The 22,165-nt window shown below is 35.1% G+C and overlaps 1 protein-coding gene across 7 annotated transcripts in view; it reads right to left on the bottom strand.

The window, feature by feature from the left end:
* Positions 1–74: 74 nt before the first annotated feature.
* Tmem196 (transmembrane protein 196) overlaps positions 75–22,165 on the bottom strand; it is a 140,849-nt gene continuing 118,758 nt past the window's right edge. For 3 of the 7 annotated variants that reach the window (XM_013346958.2, XM_026781698.1, XM_026781701.1), the window contains exons 2-5: positions 9,450–9,506; positions 6,037–6,291; positions 4,826–4,899; positions 75–3,564 (exon numbers count right to left, since the gene is read on the bottom strand). In XM_013346958.2, coding sequence (XP_013202412.2) covers positions 3,492–3,564; positions 4,826–4,899; positions 6,037–6,291; positions 9,450–9,506 — 459 coding nt within the window. In that variant the 3' untranslated portion in view covers positions 75–3,491. The remainder of the gene's footprint in view (positions 3,565–4,825; positions 4,900–6,036; positions 6,292–9,449; positions 9,507–22,165) is intronic. The other 4 variants (XM_026781713.1, XM_026781708.1, XM_026781714.1 and 1 more) reach the window with 4 other exon arrangements.

Below are 22,165 nucleotides of genomic sequence, written 5' to 3'. Positions count from 1 at the left end.
CAGGGTTTCTCTGTGGTTTTGGAGCCTGTCCTGGAACTAGCCCTTGTAGACCAGGCTGGTCTCGAACTCACAGAGATCCACCTGACTCTGCCTCCGAAGTGCTGGGATTAAAGGCGTGCGCCACCACCGCCCGGCTTTTGTATCTCTTCTTAACTGTGTTTCAAAGCAGGGATACCACATTTTGATCTTTTAATATGTGCTTTTAAAAATAAGTTCAAATGACATTAAATGTATTGATGTATTTTGATTCTGAGAAATGCTACCAAAGTTAGAGCCAGTTGTTTCTCACTTAAAGATGAAGCTATCTCCTGCCTCAATTTGTTAAAATACATGAGATCTCCACATTTTACAGTTTAGATAGTTAGTGAGAAATAGGTCTATATGTGGCATGAAATGAATAGTTATGATACTTATTCATTATTTAAGATTGACTCTATGGACACTTTCTGCAATATACCAGAAGATGAAGTATCCAAACAATTGTGGGAAGAGTCAAAACTATACCGAAACACAAGTAGAGGGAAGCTATTTCTGTTCAGTCATAATTTTCTGAGGAGTTAAATTCAACAGCCTTGCCAAAGGCTCATAGACCACATTATTGCTGTTTTGTTAGCACAATAAAAGCTCCTGTCTTTCTTGTGATTGTAATCTTTTCTTATGCTGAGCAATAAAGGTATGAAGTTTCCTGCAATTGAATAACTCATAAAAATGAGTCAAAATTTATTTAGTTTTGGCAAGTAATAAAAATATATATTGAAGTGTTACTTATTTTAAAATATTACTTTGGAGGTTGGCAGAAATTAATTTTCAGAAACATCTTGAAATCCATGCTATTTACTCATTTATACATATTGTGTTGTTATTTTATTGTTCCATTGTGGAAGAGAAGATTTGAATCTAGCTATATGAATGTCAGTTTATCTTTCAATTTTCTTATACTGAGAATACCATCAGATGCTTTCAATATACACCTGCCCAAATATGACCAGTCTGTATTATTTTATATTAATCATCAAAGGACACAAGAAACTTAAATAAAATATAACAAATCTAGTAGTAACTTCTTGTAGGGTAGTAAATTATCTTTCCTTCTGTATAATTAAATTCAGATGAATGTTATTTGAAATTAACATATCAAGAATAATCCTAAATAATAACTTTTGTTTATAAATATAGATATATAAGATTAAAGTTATATTTATAAATAAATATTGAAAATTACTTTTATATAAACACCATGATCACAGTAATATGCCCAATAACTATGTAATTTATGATTCAGTATTCAAGTCATTCAGCTCTATAAATGTAAGCCACAATTCTATCTACATACGATATACTTAACAAAAAGAAGAAAATGGACAGAAAGAGTAGAAACTAAGTCTGTGACCTTATAGTCTTGTAAATCTTTGATTGATGTTCTTCCTATAACTGATAGACTACCTTCATACCCACACAACTTATTTACTATTTTCTATTTACATTCATGTAGCTATAAATATATGCTGCATGTATTTTCTATATTTACAGTATATTTACATCTATGTATAACACATATTTTGTTTTTAAGTTATCTCATGAACATGCAGATGAATCTATACAGTATGGTGAAAACATACTTATTTGTCTTGAACAATATTTTAATTTGTGCAAAAGTGCAAAAATATCATACAGATTAATATTCTTTCACTAAAATTTCACCTTTTATGCTGCACCTTTTGTAGTTTACAAATAAACTATGAAATGTAGTTCATTCACAAATTGAAATTAATTACAATGTTACAACAAGGCATTACTGAGGCTTTGATTCTTAATATAATTGAAGTCAGTAGTCTTTCAAAACAAAGACATCAATATGTTATTGTTAGTTCTTTATGTGTTTACTTTTGAATTATTCATAAAAGCTCATGCTAGTCAAAAGCTGTTTGTGTATAGTAGTTATCATAGCTGTTTCATTTAGTTTTCTGGAAGAGTCTTTTTCAGAACAACTTCTGAAGAGACTAAAATCTACAATGTTTCTGGAAAGTTTTTACCCTATAGAAAAGGCTGATGGTATATGAGGCAAAATTGAGAAGGAATAATTTTAGTGGATGCTCAGGAGAAATAACTGTAAATGCAACAAAAGTTTTAACTGCAGCTCCCAAGACTTCGACCTCTCCTACTTCATGAACAACCTGAAAATTTTTCACTTCTTTAAAACATTGATTGTACTCTTCCATTAAATATCGGCTGTGGTCCTCCATTGCTCATGTTCTCTGTCATTTCCTGTTAGCAAAATAATATGAACGAATTAAAACTCACCTCAGAGTAAGACATTGATAGGCTTAGTAGTAAAGCAGAGATTACAAGTCATTGAAGAGCATTTTGCGGGGAAGGACGATGATTGATACTGTTGTTGTGATTTAGGAAATAAAATTTAGTGGAGTCTTAAATCACATGAAAATTTTGAAGTGACAGCCCAGGATTATATACACAAGGTATACACTATCTTTTCACATGCCCATATTTCCCCTCTTTACTTCAACTCACTTTTGGAATTAACTAACCCAGAAAGAAGATGCCTAATTGACCAGGTTTTGCCAAAAACACAGCTGCTCTGCCAATCACATCAACAAAATGTCAAAATATTCTACAGGTGTTTATAGAAAAAATAAAAACTGTGGAGCCTTTTGTTTATAAACTGAAAGACATTCACAGTGAGACAGATATTTGTTTTGAAAAGGGTTTAGAAATGTGGCCCAGACTGATGTAAAACTTGAGTGTACCTCAGAGTTGTTTCAAACTTGCAATCCTTCTGCCTCAGTTTTCTGAATGTTGATATTCTAGGTGTAAATCATCATGCCTAGACAGGAAATTGTTTTTAATGACATCATTTACACAGAAAAAGCAACGGGGACAATGAAAACGTGGGGCATGTTTTAATGTTCTTGTTACTAAGAAATAACAAAAATGTGCTTGTGAAGATGTAAATACACAGACATGAAATAGTAACATAGAGAGATTCATTTGCAATTATAGAAAATATTTAAATTTTAGGTTATTTAAATTCATATAACTTATTGACTGTTTTTGTTTGTTTGTTAAGTTGGTTTGTTGGTTGATTTTTAGACAAGGTCTGATATAGCCAATACTTTGAAGAAATTACTATGTACCTGGGGAATGGCCTTAAATTTATAATCCTCATGCACATATTTGGAGTGGGAGTAACCCAGGCATGTGTCATTTGCCTGTCAGTAAGATGCTTGAGCTGCTAGGTAACCACTCTACCAACTATGCCACATTGCCAGCCCCTATTCATTAGCTATTAGGTCCTTCATTATATGAAAAGAAGTCTTGAGATCAGAGTCCCATTAACATTTATAATAGTATTATAGATAATATATTATCTATATATAATTAGCTATATATATATATATAAGCAAAATTGTCCTTTATTGAAGATTGAAGATTCTATACTTCAAGTTGACTTTCTGAAGGACAGCAAAAACATTTCAAGTGAAAACTCCTGGTTTCATATTCTTCTGCTTGATACTCATTTCCATTTTGTTTCTGTTGGGAAGGTTTCTAAGGAAGGCACAATGAAAGCAGATATAGAAATGTAAGGGTCATTGGGCTGGTGTTAGGCTTATAAAGATAAAAAACTGATTAATGGAAAGATTAACCAAACTCAATTCCCAAACTTATAAAGTTTAATGAAGCACATTTTCTTTTTTATTCTGCTAGGAGAGAAAGCAAACTTCTGGGGTTTTTTGTTTGTTTGCTGGCTTTTTGAGACAAGGTTTCTTTGTAGCTTTGGTGCCTGTCCTGGAGCTAGCTCTTGTAGACCAGGCTAGCCTTGAACTCACAGAGATCTGCCTGCCCCTGCCTCCCAAGTGCTGGGATTAAAGACGTGCACCACCACTGCATGGCTGAAAAAGCAAACTTCATAGTAAGGGCATAGAAATAAGAATTTCATCTGTCATTTCCGTTCTCTAAGAAGAGTTCAAATGAAAAACAGAAAAGGAAAAAAATGCCATAAAACTATAGTATCAATCTTTTAGTGTAAGGTTTTTTGAAAAATGCTTTCTAAAATCTTACAAATTCAAGAGTTTTCTTAACTAAAATCACTCAGACTCATATACAGTAAAATTATTGAGAGAAACTATAGAGAAGTTAGTTTTAAATGATGAGTCTCATCATTTCATTTGCAAATTGGCTTTTCCAATTTAATAAGATCATACTTCTAATTTAGCTGAGAAGACTAGGATATCTATAAAAAATACTTCCTTCAAATGGACTGAAAATGTAACTTTCTGTATTTCCAGTTAGGATCTTTAATCAAACCCAGAGCCTTGACTGTTGTTAACAACTAGAAATGTAATAGATCACCTTATTTTATCAATAGAAACTTTATATACAAACATTTTACTATATTAATTTTAAACTTTGATTATCTGTTCATTCAATATTATTATGACAGAAATACACAGTGTACCTTTATCCAGACTCATTTATTATTAAAAAGAAAAGTTTCATATGTGAATGATGAAATTGAGTCAGAATTGTGATGCAGCAGAGAATAAAGAGAATTATGATTGATCCAAGCAGAGATGTGCTTGAATGTTTAGAGGCAGGATGAATAATTGAAATCCCCCATGAACTTAGATGCTGTAAGATTCTGCCATGTAGGTTATGTCTGGTCCTCAGAATAGCTCTTCTGAAAGGGATACTTTGAGGAACATACACCATCAGTCCAGATTGATCTACTGGCATCACGGCTTTCTAATAAAGGCAGTGCTTTCTGTAGCACCATCCCAACATAGTAACTCCCTAGAAGTCAGCATACCTTGTAGGTAACTCTGGTGTCAGGGGCACCATTGGACAGCTGGGCAAGTCGGTTATTTCAATAGCTCTCAATCTCTAATGTAAATATAACAATTATACAATAAATATCAAACAAACATATACAAAGAAGAGTTAGCATAAAATTAGCATTACATTAGCATAAAAATAGAGCATAAAGGAGAATCTATTACAGTATGTTCTTATCTTCTATTTTAATTACCTATATGAAGACATCAATTTTTCTAATATAATGTCAAATCTTTTATTTTAAATGTACAAACATGTCCACAATTACTTCCTTGGGAAAGCAAATGAGAATCGCTTCTCCTAATGTATAGATAAGATATGAAAGGAAGCCAGATAAACTACAAAATAAATATTTATTAACTTTAAAATAAAATTATAAAGAAATACGCATAACTATTACTACTATTTCTTTTATACTATTACTGTAGAATTTTATTTTTAAGAAATAAATCAAAATATAATTTGCCCATTGATTTAGTTAATTAATTTTTACAGATGTTTATCTCTTCCTCAATAGATGAAGTAACAGGAACTGAGTTTGGAAATGTATACCAAATGCAATTGGAACACACAGCTCTTTCTATACTAATTGCCTTTTAATGCAACAAATATTACTTTCTGTTTGAATTGGCTTCATAATACAATTATCCAAACAGCATTGTGTAAAATACAGATAAAGCTATCCAAATATGCTTGAAGTTTAGATGAGAGCTCAATGAAGCTTTATAAGTATTGTAATATCTGCATTCATAGACAAGGCTTATGTCACCTTATTAAAGAGCTTTTTTTCTGCTTGAGGATCCAATTTACATAATCAAACACATCAACCTATAAGCACAAAGGATGTACTGGATAAGAGAATTCATGTGATTTCTAAAGATGGCATTATTAAGCAGAGGCTGTATTTAGTGTATGTTTTTCCTCAGTAAGGTGCTTAATAGTTTGTGAAATGCTATTTCAGAAGCTATGGTTTTGAAATAGATGGATGCTACAAAATTGTGCTAAATAGGGCTGTGCTTATGAATTTCAGAAAGAAACTAATTTTAAAACAACATTTTCTTAATCTAACAGGGTCAAACTTACAAAATGTGATCCCCAAATTTCCATCTAAGCTGGTAAATTGATTCTCCTAGATTACTGTGTACATTGCATGGCAGCACTGTGAGGTAAAATGACAAAACTCACTTTCTCAGCCATCTCATGAGAATGATGCAGGGAATGTTCCCTTTCTGAGAACATTCTCCTTTGCTCATAGCTGGCTAGACGACATGTGAGCCAGGAAGACAGAGTACATCCCCCGATGCCAATACATGCCAGAGACATGGAAGCGAGGTGCAGTGGGTACAATGATGAAGTCTTCTTTGTGACTGCCCGAAGAAACTGAAAATTCAGGATGCCACCAATGAGCCCACAGATACAACAAGCTGAAAAGAGGATCATCTGAGAAGAAGAAGAAAGAGGATGTTAAAGTTGATAAGGTTGAGATGTCCAGAACATAGAGCCTTGTGGTGCTGCAGGCCAAGGATTGTAAACCTATAATGAAAAGGATGTGTTCTATTTGATTATAAGGAGGTGACAGGTGCCAGTCAGTGAAGACTTCACTCAGTCTGATTCACTACAGAGAAAGTACATCATAGAACTTCTAAAATGAAACCAATGGTATATATTTTATGAAACTCTGAAGTAAACTAAATTTATCTTTTGGCTAGATCCAGATGAAAATAAAGCCAGTCTCTAATATGCATGCCTTTGAGGAAGAGTCATCACCTGGTGATCCCTCCCAGAGGTCTTCTGAAAGAAATACTAATATAATTTTGAGAAATGAATGGTGATGAGTTCAGATTCTCTGACTTAAATTCTGTTTAGTTCTGAAATCTCCTCAAGTTTCCAAGTATCGGTAACTTCAACTTAGGTGAAATTGGGGAAATTAGTTAAATCATCTTTGTGTATTTCCACAAATGAGCATCTTTGGAACTTTCCATAGTTTGACTCAAAATCAGTGAAATCTATTGTTGCCCTGAGACACCACAGCAAATATTACACAGCTTCTGTTTCAAACGTGTTGTTTGATTGTTTTTAAGAAACATAGAATATGGCTTTTATTCTTGATCTTACTACTGGTTCAATACGGGTCTCATATTCATAGAGTTAAAACACTTAATCAATCTATGGAGGACCTTTGGTAGCAGTAAGTAATATGCTTTCTATGCAGGAAACATCCTGTGAATACTAATAAATTTAGTTGATTCTTTAAAGAACCTCATAATAACTGTATTTGCTTTAGGAAACTGGTCTAAATTACCCTATAGGATATAATGGATCTTTAGAGGATGATACTTACTTATTATCCATTCATATTTCCTTTTCTGGAGCACAGCAGTCAATTACACTTGTCTTCCTAGTTCTTAGGGTCAAACAGAACCTCTGATATGCTAGGCAAGTACTCTACAATTGTACTATACTCTCAGCAAAGCTTTCTTACCCTTGGACACACCACACACATTTCATAAAAAGTACATTTATAGTTTCCTGAAAATAATTTTGCTTTGTCCTTGGACAGCTAGCAGAAAAAAAGTCCTAACTTTTTCAGAAGACCTTCCTGGATATTATTGATATTATTTGTTGTGTTAATTCTTTAGGACAAAGAGTTTTATAACATATTTTAAAATGTATTTTTTACATTATAAGGTATTGTTTGCTTTCAACAGTTAGTTGTGCTCTACAAGTAATATTTGAGTACTGGCCCTAAGTGAGGCTGCCTTTCTCATTAGAAGGATTTGCACAATTCCTTCTAATTATGCAATTCTTATACACTTTACTGCAATGAGGTTTAACATAGTAAGTATGGCATGGTCAATATCAGAGAGAGGGAGGAGAGTACATTGATTTAGGAGTAGAGAAAGGAAAAATTATCAAAATAGTGTTGCAATCTATATCCTTCAGTAAAGTACTAGGAGAGGACCAGGCCATGAATGTTTGAAACAGCACTAAGAAAATTTTGACAGGCAAAGATTTCTATTTGTCCAGTCATTTGCTTCATTTCTCCAAGTTAATGCTGCCTTACTTATTGTGCTTATGACAGGTTACTTATCAGGATTGAAAACCCAATGATGAAACAATAAAATCTTTGTATATCTTATTGAATATATTGTTGAAAATTGATTACTAATTTACAAAATTGTTCTATTTAGTTATAATGTGTATTTTAAAGCAAGTAAAATTAACCATTTTTATACTAATTTAAATGATACTCACTTGCCTTACAGTTTCTTGAGTACATATTTTGGTGTTTACTCACATACAATATTAAATGATTTCCCATCCTTTCCATTCATTTTTACTTTCTTTTACTTTTTTCTAAACAAACTGTTCCAATACAACTATAACTGGTATTGATAGTTTAAAAGTGGGTAAAGAATAAAGGTCATACTTAAAGAGTAATAGAAGAATTATAGCTGCCAACTAAAAATATAAACATACTTCCCCTAACAGTCCCATTTCCTTCCAATGTATAACAATTAGTTTACACATGGATGCCACAGGGAGTGTTTTATCTGCCTTTCCAGAGTAGATATCATCACAAAGAAAGATGGAAGATGAGGATGATTGGGAAGTCCCACACACACCTACTACTCTGACCCCACACCTGACTTGCTATTGGAAAACTTTTTTTTTGAGCTCAAAGAACATTCTCCAGGTCCCTTGTGTAACTAAATTTGCCAATTAATAAAAGCTTATGGTATTTTATATGGTACCAGTAGAATAAATCATGCCTTTTCCTTCTTTTCAACTCTGATAAAATGTCCTAAGGACTGAGTCCTCACTTCAGCATGTAGGGCTTCCTCACAGACAATATCAGAATTAACAGGGAGTATGTTGCCTATTCCAGAATCCTTTGATACTACAATAGGACATCCAAAAATGATTATATATGTATTCACAGTAGTAAAAATTTATTAAATATCTTTTAAAAGAATAAACTGCAACCAAATACCACCTCTTTCTAGGTGCTCTGCAAAATTAGCCTCACAGAAAAAAAAAATGTAAGTAATCCTCAGCCCCAGATCTATATTTAATCAGGTCAATTTTCCACAGAATAGGTTTTATGTTTATTGCTCCATGAAGGACCCAGGTAATTTCTTGAGTGTCTCTACAGGAAAAGATATAAAGACTCTCATGTAGAGCAAATATTAAAGTTTAAATATTCAAGTATTTAAAGTATATCTAAGATGTTTTTCAAGAACTTTGGTGGTTTTTTTGTTTACTTTTTTATTTAAAACACGGTTTCTCTTTAAATTTGGAGCCTGTCCTGAAACCAGCTCTTGTAGACCAGGCTGGCCTTGAACTTACAGAAATTTGCCTGCCTCTGCCTCCGAAATCCTAGGATTAAAAGCACACACCACCACTGTCCAGCCTGGTGTTTTACTTATCTCTAACATTTTGATATTTTTCTTTGAAAGACTGAACTCAAAATTTGCTTCTTAGTTTCTCTTTAATCCTGAATTAGCAACATTAAGTAGACAAAAGTACTCTAGTTATAGTTTCTGTTTTGAATTTCAAACCCTTAAATATAGGATAGAAACAAGGCAAAAACTTACAACAAGTCCTGATTTTTTTTTGGCGCACAGTATTCCACATATGCCACAAAGAAGAAACTGCAAAAGAAAAGAAGAATTATTGTATTTATATAGATAGGAGAAGCTTATATGTTTAACTCATTATAATCCATTCTTGACACTTTCTCCAAGCAATCTTGCATGTTTCAGACTCCCATCAAGACAAAATAAAAACCTTGTTGTGGAATGTCAAAGGCTAAATTTTATTTATTTTTTGTAAAAGCTAATTGTGAGACTTAATACTTAAATCTGTTTGTTACCAGGAAAAAAAAATGTGAAGTAAAGAAACTAGAATTTTGTTCCTCTTGACTCATTTCATTCTCATTTTCTTTTCTACTTTCTCAGAGACAAATACATTATGAGACATTCATTCACATTAAGCACTTAGACCTCAATAGGTTGTTACATGGATAAGGAAAATACCACAGATAAAATTATAAGACATCAAAAAAAGATCATTCTCTATAGAGACATTAATTGCTTCATATTTTGAGACAATGATTACATCATTCTGACAGAAATATTGTCTCTGTGGACATGTCCAAAGAACCCAAACAGACAAAGCAATGGATGCCATACAATTTCATATTAATGAGAAACTGATTACAAAGGTTTTTGCAAAAAAAAAAAGTACATGAAATAATCTACCCATGATAAAGTAGTCAAGAGTTTAATTTGTATAAAAATATTTAAGGCTGTTGGAATAAAAATTTGTTCATAATTGAGTTGGCCTAACAATTTAGTTAAAATAAATAATTTATCAGAAGTAATAAGAAAATTCCTGATTCAAATTTGCTAAGAAATGTGTTTCTATTTGATTTTTAATTTTTTGATTTTTTTAATTTCATAGTGAGTAATGTTTTTACCACCAAACCTGACAGCCTGAGTTCATATCCTTTTGACTCACAAAGTGAAAAGAACCAATTTTTACAGTTTGTTTACAAATGTCCATATTTATGTCCACATGTATAAACACAAACACACACAATTATATAAATAAATATAATAAAAATTTAAAATGTCTCAAGTAATAGCTAATAATATAACTAGTTTCAGTGAAATATTTTGTATCTGGATATATTTTTCAAGCTGCATCCAAAAATATTCCAATACTTCCCTGAAATAATATGTATGTGAGGAACATATTGAAAAACAGTGGGGCTGTCTGTGATGTCCTTGGAGCCAGGCAAGAGGTTCTGCTCCTGTGCTGAGAGGATCCAGAGAGGGGAGTGGGTGGCCGGAAAATCTTTGGGAATTAGAGGGTGCCTGGATGGTCCCGGGGATCTGAGTCCAGGCACCCTCTAATTCCCAAAGATTTTCTGGCCATACAGAGGGGTGTCTTCCAGAATCCTGGCTTTCTTTACCACATTTCCTACTGCTCCCAAGCACTCCTTTTCATATCTGAGGTCCTTGAATATTCCAAATCAGCCTGCTTCAGGGAAGAGAGGTCTGAGGAGTCAGCAGGGAGTGTTTGTGCCATTGGGGCTTCTTCATACCACCCCACCCTGCCTCTCAAGCCTGCCTTTCTGTTTGCAAGGTCCTTTCTGTCTGCAAGGAGTCCTGCTAATTTGCTGAGTGGATCCAGAGAGGTGAGTGAGTGCCCGAGCAGCTGGATGGTCCCAAGGAACTGAGTCCAAGCCTTATCCAATTCCCTAAGATTTTCTGGCCATCCAGCTGAGTGTGTTCCCAGCTGCTGGCCTTCTTTACCCTATTCCACCATGCCCCCAGGCACTCCTTTTCATCTGCAGATTCCTTGGAACCCCCAGCACAACTTGCTACACGGAAGATAGGTTCTGAAAGCCTGCTCCAGTGCTGAGGGAACCCAAGAGAGGGCAGACCAAGAAAACCTCCCAAGTACACAGTCAGCCCCAGAAAAGGTTAGACCAAGATGCCAAGACTCTCCTGGCCTCAATTGAAGGAAGAGATTGGCAGGCACCAATGCAAGACTTTTCCAACATCCTGAAAACCAAACATGACAACACCAGAATCCAGCAAACACACAACAAGACTTGAATACCATAACCCAGAAGAAGTAGACGAAATTGACTTTAAACTTAACCTTATTAAAATGATGGAGACCCTTAAACAGGAAGTGAAAAACACCTTTAAAGAAATGGAAGACAAGACAAACAAAAAGTTAGAAGAAATTAATAAATCACTCAAAGATACCCACAAAAATAAAAAAAAGCTATCAAACAGGTAAAGGAAACAGTTCAAGACTAAAGACCAAAATGGACATAATAAAGGGATGGCTAGATATGGAAAATCTGGGTAAAAGAACAGAAAGTACAGAGACAAGTATAACCAACAGAATGTAAGAGATAGAAGAAAGAATCTCAGGCACTGAGGATACAATAGAGGGAATAGATGCACTGGTCAAAGAAAACAGCAAATCCAACATATTCTTAACACAAAACATGCAGGAAATCTGGGACCCCATGAAAAGACCAAACCTAAGAATAATAGGGGTAGAAGAAGGAGAATTACAGTTCAAAGCTCAGAAATTATATTCAACAAAATTACAGAAGAAAACTATCCCAACCAAAAAAGGAATATTCCTATGATGGTACAAGAAGCATACAGAACATCAAATACACTGGAACAAAAAGAAAAAAAACCATCATCTCACCATATAATAATCAAAACACAAAACATACAGAATAAAGAAAGAATATTAAGAGCTACAAAGGAAAAAGGTCAAGTAATGTATAAAGGTAAACCTATCAGAATATCACCTGACTTCTCAATAAAAACCATGAAAGCCAGAAGGTCCTGGATAGATGTGCTGCAGACACTAAGAGACCATGGATGCAAGGCCAGACCACTATACCCAGAAAAGCTTTCTTTCACCATCAATGGAGAAAACAAGATATTACATGACAAAAACAGATTTAAACAACACATATTCACAAACCCAGCCTTACAGAAAATACTAGAAGAAAAGCCACAACACAAGGAAGCCAACAACACCCGCAATAGCACAGATATCTGACAATCTACCAACACAACTCAAAGAACGGAAACACGCAAAAACTACCACCAAAAATATAACCGGAGTTAACAATCACTAGTCATTAACATAGATTAATATCAATGGACTCAATTCAGCTATAAAAAGCCACACGTTAAGAAAAATGATACAAAAACAGGATCCAACATTCTGCTGTTTACAAGAAACAGACCTTAACCTCAAAGACAGACACTACCTCAGAGTAAAGGGTTGGGAAGAGGTTTTCCAAGCAAACTGACCCAAGAAACAAGAGGGTATGGCTATCCTAATGTCTAAAAAAATTGATTTCAAACTAAAATCAACCAGAAGGGATAGAGACAGACACTTTATACTCATAACAGGAACAATTCATCATGATGAAGTCTCAATCCCAAATATCTATGCCCCCAATACAAAAGCACCCATATATGTAAAAGAAACATTACTAGAACTCAAATCACACATCAAACTCCTCTCACTAATAGTAGGAGATTTCACTACTCCTCTCTTACCAAATGGAAAGGTCAACTAGACAAAAATTTCATGGAGAAATAAGGGAACTAAAAGAAGTAATGAATAAAATGGATTTAACAGACATCTATAGAACATTCCACAAAAAACCCCTTCTTCTCAGCATCTCATGGAACCGTCTTGAAAACTGATCACATACTCGGTAACAAAGCAAGCATTCACGGATACAGAAAAAGGAGTTATCACCTGTGTCTCATTGGATCAGCATGGAGTAAAGGTAGCATTTAACAACAACTCCACCCCCAGAAAGTCTAAAACTCAGGGAAACTGAACAGTAAACTACTGAACCACTCCTGGATCAAGGAAGAAATAGAGAAAGAAATCAAAGCCTTCCTTGAATTCAACGAAAATGAAGGCACAACATACCAAACCTATGGGACACTATGAAAGCAATGCTAAGAGGAAAGTTCATAGCACTAAGTGCCCACATAAAGAAAACAGAGAAAGCTCACATTAGAAAATTAACAGCACACCTAAAACCACAAAAAAGAAGAAGCAGCAGAATCACCGAAGTGGAGTAGAAGACTGGAAATAATCAAACTGGGGACAGAAATCAACAAAATATAAACACACAAAAAAATCCAAAGAATCAGTAAAACAAAGAGCTGGTTCTTTGAGAAAATCAACAAGATTGGCAAACCCCTATCTGCACTAATGAAAAAGCAGGGAGAGAACACCCAAATTAACAAGATCAGAAAGGAAAAAAGAGGACATAACAAGAGACACTGAAGAAATTCAGAGGTCTTATTGCAAAAGCCTATAATCCACAAATTTGGAAAATGTTAAAGACATGGACATTTTTTAGATAAGTACCATATACCAAAATTAAATTAAGACCAGGTGAACAATATAAATAGACTTATAAGTCATGAGGAAATAGAAGCTGTCATATAAAATCTCCCAACCAAAAAACCACCAAAAGGACCAGATGGTTTTAGTGAAGAATTCTACTAGAACTTCCAAGAAGAGCTAATACCTATACTCCTTAATGTGTTTCACATCATAGAAACAGAAGAGTCATTGTCAAACTCTTTTTATGAAGTCACAGGTACCCTGATACCCAAACCACATAAAGACTCATGGAAGACAGAGATATACAGAGCAATCTCACTCATGAACATCGATGCAAAAATTCTCATTAAAATACTGGCAAACTGAATCCAAGAACACATCAAAAAATCATCCATTATACAAAATTAGGCTTCATTCCAGAGATTCAGGACATAAGAAAATCTGTCAATGTTATCCATCATATAAATAAACTGAAAGAAAAAAAAAACTTTATGATCATTTCATTAGATGTCAAAAAAGCATTTGACAAAATTCAACAATCCTTTATGATAAAGGTCTTGGAGAGATTAGGGATACAAGGACCATATCTAAATGTAATAAAAGTAATATAGAGCAAGCTGACAGCTAACATCAAATTAACTGGAGAGAAACTCAAAGCCATTCCAATAAAATCAGGAATAAGACAAGGCTGTCCACTCTCTTCATATCTCTTCAATATAGTGCTTGAAGTTCTAGCAAAGGAAATAAGACAACATAAGGAGATCAAGGGGATTTGAATTGGAAAGAAAGAAGTCAAACTTTTGTTATTTGCAGATGATATCATAGTGTAAATAAGTGACCCCAGAAACTTTACCAGAGAACCCCTAAAGCTGATAAATACCTTCAGTGATATGGCAGGATACAAAATTAACTCAAAAAAATCAGTATCCCATCTATACACAAAGAACAAAGAAGCTGAGAGGAAAATCAGAGAAACATCATCTTTCACAATAGCTACAAATAGCATAAAGTATCTTGGGGTATCACTAACCAAGGGAGCGAAAGGTTTATTTGACAAGAACTTTAAGTCTTTGAAGAAAAAAATTGAAGAGGATAACAGAAAATGGAACGATCTCCCATTCTCTTGTATTGGTAGGATCAACATAGAAAAATGGAAACACTACCAAAGATTCAATGCAATCCCCATCAAAATGTCATCAAAATTCTTCATAGACCTTGAGAGAACAATAATCAACTTTATATGGAAAAACAAAAAACCCAAGATAGCTAAAACAATCCTATACAATAAAGAAACATCTGGAGGCATTGCCATCCCTGACATCAAACTCTATTACAGAGCCACATTAATGAAAATGCTTGGTGTTTGCATATAAATAGAGATGTTGACCAATGGAATCAAATTTAAGACCTGGATATTAATCCTCAAACCTATGACCCCTTGTTTTTTGCCAAAAAGGTTAAATTTTTGCATTGAAAAAAGTATCTTTAACAAATTGTGATGTCATAACTGGATGTCAACCTGTAGAAGAATGAAAATAGAGCCATATCTATCACCATGTACAAAAGTCAAGTCCAAATGAATTAGAGACCTCAATATAAATATGAACACAGTAAACATGATAGAAGAGAAAATGGGAAGTAGTCTGCAATTCAATAAGAGCAACAATGAATAAATGGGACTTCCTGAAGCTGAGAAATTTCTGTAAAGCAAAGCACACAGTCACTAAGTCAAAAACACAACCTACTGAATGAGAGAAGATCTTCACAAACCCCACATCAGACAAAGGTCTGATCTCCAAATATATAAAGAACTCAAGAAACTATACATTAAATCTCTAAATGACCCAATTAAAACTAAACAGAGACTTTTCAACAGAAGAATTCCAAATGGTCAAAAGACACCTAAGGACATGTTCAACTTCCTTAGGTATCAGGGAAATGCAAATCAAGACAACTTTAAGATACCATCTTACACCTGTCAGAATGGATAAAATCAGAAACACCAATGATAGCCTATCTTGGAGAGGGTGTGGAATAAGGGGAACACTCATTCATTGCTGGTGGGAATGCAAACTTGTGCAACCACTTTGGAAATCAGTGTGGCAGTTTCTCAGAAAATTGGGAGTCAGCCTACCTCAAGATCTAGCAATACCACTCTTGGGACTATACCCAAGAGATTCCCAATCATACTATAAAATCATTTGTTCAACTATGTTCAAAACATAGCCCTTATAATAGCCACAACCTGGAAACAACCTAGATGCCCCCCAGTGGATAAATGGATAATGAAAGTGTGGTACATCTGCATATTATAGTACTACTCAGTGGTAAAAATCAATGACATCCTGAATTTTGCATGCAAATGGATAGAAATAGAGAACACTATCCTGAGTGAGGTAACACAGACACAAAAATATGAATATGGTATGTACCTACTCATTAGTGTGTTCTAGTCATAAACAATGGACTATAGTTCACGATTCTATTTAGAGAAGCTAAATAATAAGGTAAACCCAAAGAAATACTTATATAGATTCTTCTAAAAATAGGAAGCAGAGAAGATTGCTGGGCAAAAGTTGGGAGCATGGGGTTGGGGTGGGAGTTAGGGAGAGGGGAGAAAGAAGGGAGAAGGGGAGGGTTCGGGAGAGCTTGTGGGAGTGGGATGGTTTAGATAGAGTAAGGATGGATATGGGAAAAGGGAAGAGGATATCTTAATTAAGGGAGTCATTTTGGGGTTGGCAAGAAGCTTGGCTCTAGAGGGATTTCCAGGTGTCCGCAGTGATGACCCCAGCTAGGACCCTGGGCAGTGGAGGAAAGGGTGCCTGAACTGGTCTTGTCCCTTAGTCACCCTGATAACTATCTTGACTATCACAATAGAACCTTCATCAGGAGACAGATAGAAATAGAAACAGATACCCACATCAGGTCACTGGACTGAGCTCCCAAGGTCCAGGTGAAAAGCAGAAGGATGGAGAATATGAGCAAGGAAGTCAGTACCATGAGGGGTTGCTCCATCAGCTGAGACAGTGCTCCTGAGCTAATGGGAGCTCACCAAATCCAGCTGGTTTGTGACTGAATGAGCATGTGACCAAACTGGACCCTCTGAATGTGGATGCCAATTGGGGCAGACTGAGAAGTCAATGATAATGGCACTGGGATTTGTCTCTTCTGCATGTACTGGCTTTTTGAGATCCTATTCTATTTGGATGCATACCTTCCTAAGCCTGGATGAAGTGGGGAGGGCCTTGAACTCCCACAGTGCAGGGTACCCTGGTCTCTTTTAGAACTGAATGGGGAGAGGGGGCAGGAGAGAGGTGGAGTGAAAGGGGAGTGTGAGAAGGGGAAGAAGTGGAAAATGTGAATAGTATTATTTATAAAGTAATAAAAATAAAAATAAAAAACAGTGGGTAAGGAAAGTTTTTTTGAAGGGACTTTCCCATAAGAGAACAAGGCAGTTATAAACCAGGCAGTATGTATCAAGAGGTGTTAGCAAGCAAAGGTTACATAAAAATTTGGAAAGATCTTAAACAACATTCAAACTATCAAGGAATGTATAAGAATCATTTATTTCATCAAATAAGTTAGCTAATCTTTCCAAATATCATACAGAAAATTTAACATGGAGTACTTTGAGTGTTCTATGTACAATTATTTGCAAATCCCATAAGAGAAAACAGCTTAGATTATTTATTAATTCAGAGGACTAATAAATATATTCTGAATATAAAACAAACGTCATGGGCCAAAATATTACTTAGCCTTTTTAGAGTCTTTTGTACTCTTTCTATTGCACATGCTTCAAGATTGTGCTCAATAAATTCCAATTTGGACAAATTGTGATACTTTTAGCTCCTCAAGCTCTAGATAAAAACCTCAGCATATGCTTCTCTTCAAATTTAACTAACTAGTCTGTTATTCAATCTTTTGAAGTCAACTCACCCAAATTTATTCTTCAAATAATTTGGCAGTGCAGTTTTATGGTTTTTGGTCTGTCTTGAAATAGATATATAGCTTCATTTTTATTTACAGAAAACACAAAGGGCTAGAACAGCATAATCATAATTTTTCATTCCAGTCACTTCCTTGGGACATATATATCTGAATAAATTTCCTCTTCCTATTTGCCACTTCAGTTGGACAGAGCTAAGGACTTATGGAATGAGAGAGTAAGAGAGAAGGTAGGTGACATTTTCAATTATCCTTAGTCAAGTATTTAAAATACATTCTGTAATAGTTATTTTAGTTAGGATATCTAAGATAATGGAAATTTGTAGTACAGTTGAAAAGTTCTTGGCTTATACTTAGTCATCTTAACTTATTGAAAACAGCATCACCCCAACAACATAGCCAACTTACCTTTTATTCTATCGTCTATCTTTATTTACAACAAGCCTTAGCACTGGTAAAGTACTTCACAGATGGTCTAATCTAGTCTTGGTACTTTACAGATAGGGGCCTGGAGAACCAGGAGCATGGACAAGTTTATCAACTTACTAAGATCACACAAGGGAAATTATCCATCACACATGCAACCAAAGCTCTTATTAAGTGTCTGTTAATTTGTTTATAATTATTTACTGGAAATGATTTTCAAAATGAGTTTTTAGTTTGTGCATACTATGCAATTCACTAATAAAACACCTGCTTATGGAAAAGGACACCCTTTGACCTTATAGATATTAACAATTTTTGTAATAAAATGAATGGGAAATTAATAATTATAATTATACTATAGCCTAAAGTTCGTTATTCATCACTTTACAGGAATATTTGCTAATTTAAATTATTTTTGTAAGTACTTTTTCCAAATTGCAAAACATTTACCCTCATCATAAAAATTCTTAAGTAAAAAGTTGATCATAGTCATGTATTGTGTGTGTGTCTATATGTGTATGTATGTAAGTATGGTGATTTTTGTGTATACTTATGTGCATGAAGCTTGAATAATATACATGGTTTTACATTAGAAATATTAAGTAAAGGGAGGAATTTTGTTTGATATTTGCTATGAAACTTAAGTGATATAGTAACCCAATGATAAGTCATCAAGTGCTACAGTATTAAGTGAATTAGAGTCATCTAAGGTCATCAAACATAGTAAAGAAATTGTTAAATTAGCATTCTATATTTTAAGTGAGTCAACATTTAATAAAAGGACCATAGAAATTTTATATTTTGTTTATAGTATAGAAATAAGTAAGGATTTTTTCACTTTAATATATAGTGATATTATACATATGTTTTAGTAAAGAAAGCAGACTTATAGTTCAGAAGGTTAAATTAAGCCACTAGAGATCAAGCAGTGTTGTTACACATCTTTAATCCCAGGATTTGAGAGACAGAGACAGACGAAACTCTGTGAGTTAAAGGCCACCCACTTCTACACAAGATCAGTGCAGAAACAGGTCCAAGTATGGTGGCTAATATTTTTAATTCCAGTACTATGGAGTCACATGCCTTTAATATCAGCGCAAAAGGGGAATACAAACACTAAGAAACAGAGACTCAGGCCTCTGTCTGAAGTTTCCCAGTCTTGGTAGAGGTAAGAATTCTCTAGTGGCTTGGCTGTTTTGCCTTTCTGATCATTAGCATGAACCCCAATATCTGTCTCTGGGTTTTTATTGTTTGTACTACATTTGGCATCCAATATTTCATGTAAGAATGCATGAATGAGCCACATTAACAGGCCAGAGCTGAATGTGAGGCTCCCGCTGGAGCTACACATGGTGCACCTGACCCATCTGACTAGGCTTTATTTTCTTTTTTCCACAAGCCTTTGAGTGAGTTTGGAATTTTTCTATTGTAGCTTTGAAACAGCCCCCCAAAACAAGTGTTTTTTCCAAACATCCCCCTATGTGTATTCAATCAGTTGTTCTCTCTCTATTTCCACTGTGAGCTGTAGGGTCTCCCTGAACCCCCTCTTGGGCTGCTACCTTGAAATCCAGTAAGGCTTTTGCTGTTCTACACAGAAGCAATAAGCCTCAAATCTTCATTAACTTTGTTGGTCAATTTGCTAAGACAATTGGAAATTTTTTTAAGTGATGAGTTAGTTTAAAAAGAGAGTTTTTCCTACATTAGAAAAGGAGAAAAACCACTTCATTTGAGGAATTTGGGTCTCTATATGATATGCTAGAAAATTTGAAAATGGAATGATGAGGGAGATCCATCTGGAGTGGTGAGTGAGTGGCCACCCAGCTGGACAGTCTCGGGGAGTGGAGTCCAGGCCCCCTCCAATTCCCTGGCTACTTGTTTTCTTTATTCACCCCATCCTATATTGCCCCCCAAGTACTTTTTTCTATCTGTGGCATCCTAGGATCCCGCAACTCAGCATTCTTCGGGGCTGGGGGGCTAGGGAGCCATTGGTGAGTAATTCTGCTGATGGGCTTCTTTGGACCACACCACCCTGTCCCCCAAGCCTGTCCTTTTTTCTGCAAGGCCATTAGAGCCCACCATGAGGTCCTGCTCCTATACTGAAGAGATTCATTCAGAGTTGTAATTGAGTGGCCCCCAAGCACTCATTTTCAACTGTGGTGTCCTTAGATGCACCAGCACAGCCAGCTTTAGGGTGTGTGTGTGGGGGGGGTGGGTAAATCTGAGAACAAGCTCCAGTACTAAGGGGACCTAAGAGTGGGCAGACCAAGAAAAACTCCCAAGTAAACAGTTAGCCACAGAAAAGATTGGACCAAGACACCAAGACTCTCCTGGCCTCACTTGAAGGAAGAGATGGCCAGGCACCAATGCAAGAATTCCCCCAACATCCTGAAAAGCAAAGTGATAACATGAGATAATCCATCAAACATGCAGCAGGAAGACTTGAACACCCTAACCCAGAAGAAGTAGAAGAAATCAAATTTAAATGTAATCCTATGAAAATGATGGAGACCTTTAAACAGGAAATAAAAACTCCTTTAAAGGATCTACTGCATGTACTGGCTTTTTGGGAACACAGTCTGTTTGGATGCATACCTTCCTAGACCTAGATGGAGGGGGAAGAGCCTTGGACTTCCCACAGAGCAGGGTACTCTGACTTCTCTTAGGACTGGAGAGAGAGGGGCAGGGGGACTGGGGGAAGGGGAAGGGAAATGGGAGGAGGTGGAAATTTTTAATAAATGAATAAATTTAAAAAAGAAATGGAAGAGAAGACAAAAAGTTGGAAGAAATTAATCACTCAAAGATACCAAAGAAAACCCCAAAGAAGCAAACAAGCAAGTAAAGGAAATAGTTCAAGACTTGAAGATTGAAATGGAGGTGATAAAGAAAAGACAAACCAAGGGGTGCTGGATATTGAAAGTCTGGGTAAAAGAACAGGAAGTGCAGAGACAAGTATAACCAACAGAATACAAGAGATGGAAGAATCTCAAGCACTGAAGATATTATATAGGAAATAGATGCATTGATCAAAGAAAACAGCAAATCCAACAAATTCTTAAAACAAAACATCCAGGAAATCTGGGACACAATGAAAAGACCAAGCATAAGAATAATAGGTGTAGAAGAAGGAGAAGAATTACAGCTATAAGGCCCTGAAAATATATTCAACAAAGTTATAGAAGAAAATTTTCCAAACCTAAAGAAGTATACTCATATGAAAGTACAAGAAGCATACAAAACACCAAATAAACTGGATCAAAAAAAACCCATCCCCTCACCATAAAACAAAAAACACAAAACATACAGAATGAAGAAAGAATATTAAGAGCTGCAAGGGAAAAAGGTCAAGTAACATATGTTACTTGAAAAACCTATCAGAATTACACCTGACTTCTCAATAGAAACCATGAAAGCCAGAAGGTCTTGAATAGTTTTGCTGCAGACACTAAGAGACCATGGATGCAAGGCCAGACTACTATACCCAACAAATGATTTCTTTCACCATCAATGGAGGAAACAAGATATTCCATAACAAAAACAGATTTAAAAAACACATATCCACAAACCCAGCCTTACAGAAAGTACTAGAAGGAAAACAACCGAAGGAATCCACCAAGATCCACAATAGTACAGACATCTGACAACCCTCCACCAGCCCAACTCAAAGAAGGGAAACACACAAACACTACCACCAAAAAATAATAAATGTAGCTAACAACCCCTGGTCATTAATATCACAATATCAATGAACTCAATTCACTTATAAAAAGGCACAGGATAAGAAAATGGATATGAATACAGGATCAACATTCTGCTATTTACTAGAAAGACATCTCAACCTAAAAGACAGACACTATCTCAGAATAAAGGGTTGGGAAGAGGTTTTCCAATCAAACGGACCTAAGAAACAAGCAAGTGTGGCTATCCTAATATCTAACAAAATTGATTTCAAACTAAAATCATTCAGAAAAGATAGAAAAGGACACTTTCTACTCATAACAGGAACAATTCATCA

This window comes from Microtus ochrogaster, chromosome 1 (assembly GCF_000317375.1).
Source record: "Microtus ochrogaster isolate Prairie Vole_2 chromosome 1, MicOch1.0, whole genome shotgun sequence".
NCBI lineage: Eukaryota > Metazoa > Chordata > Mammalia > Rodentia > Cricetidae > Microtus > Microtus ochrogaster.
The sequence above is the reverse complement of the archived record's forward strand: the minus strand, read 5'-3'. Positions and strand labels throughout refer to the sequence as shown.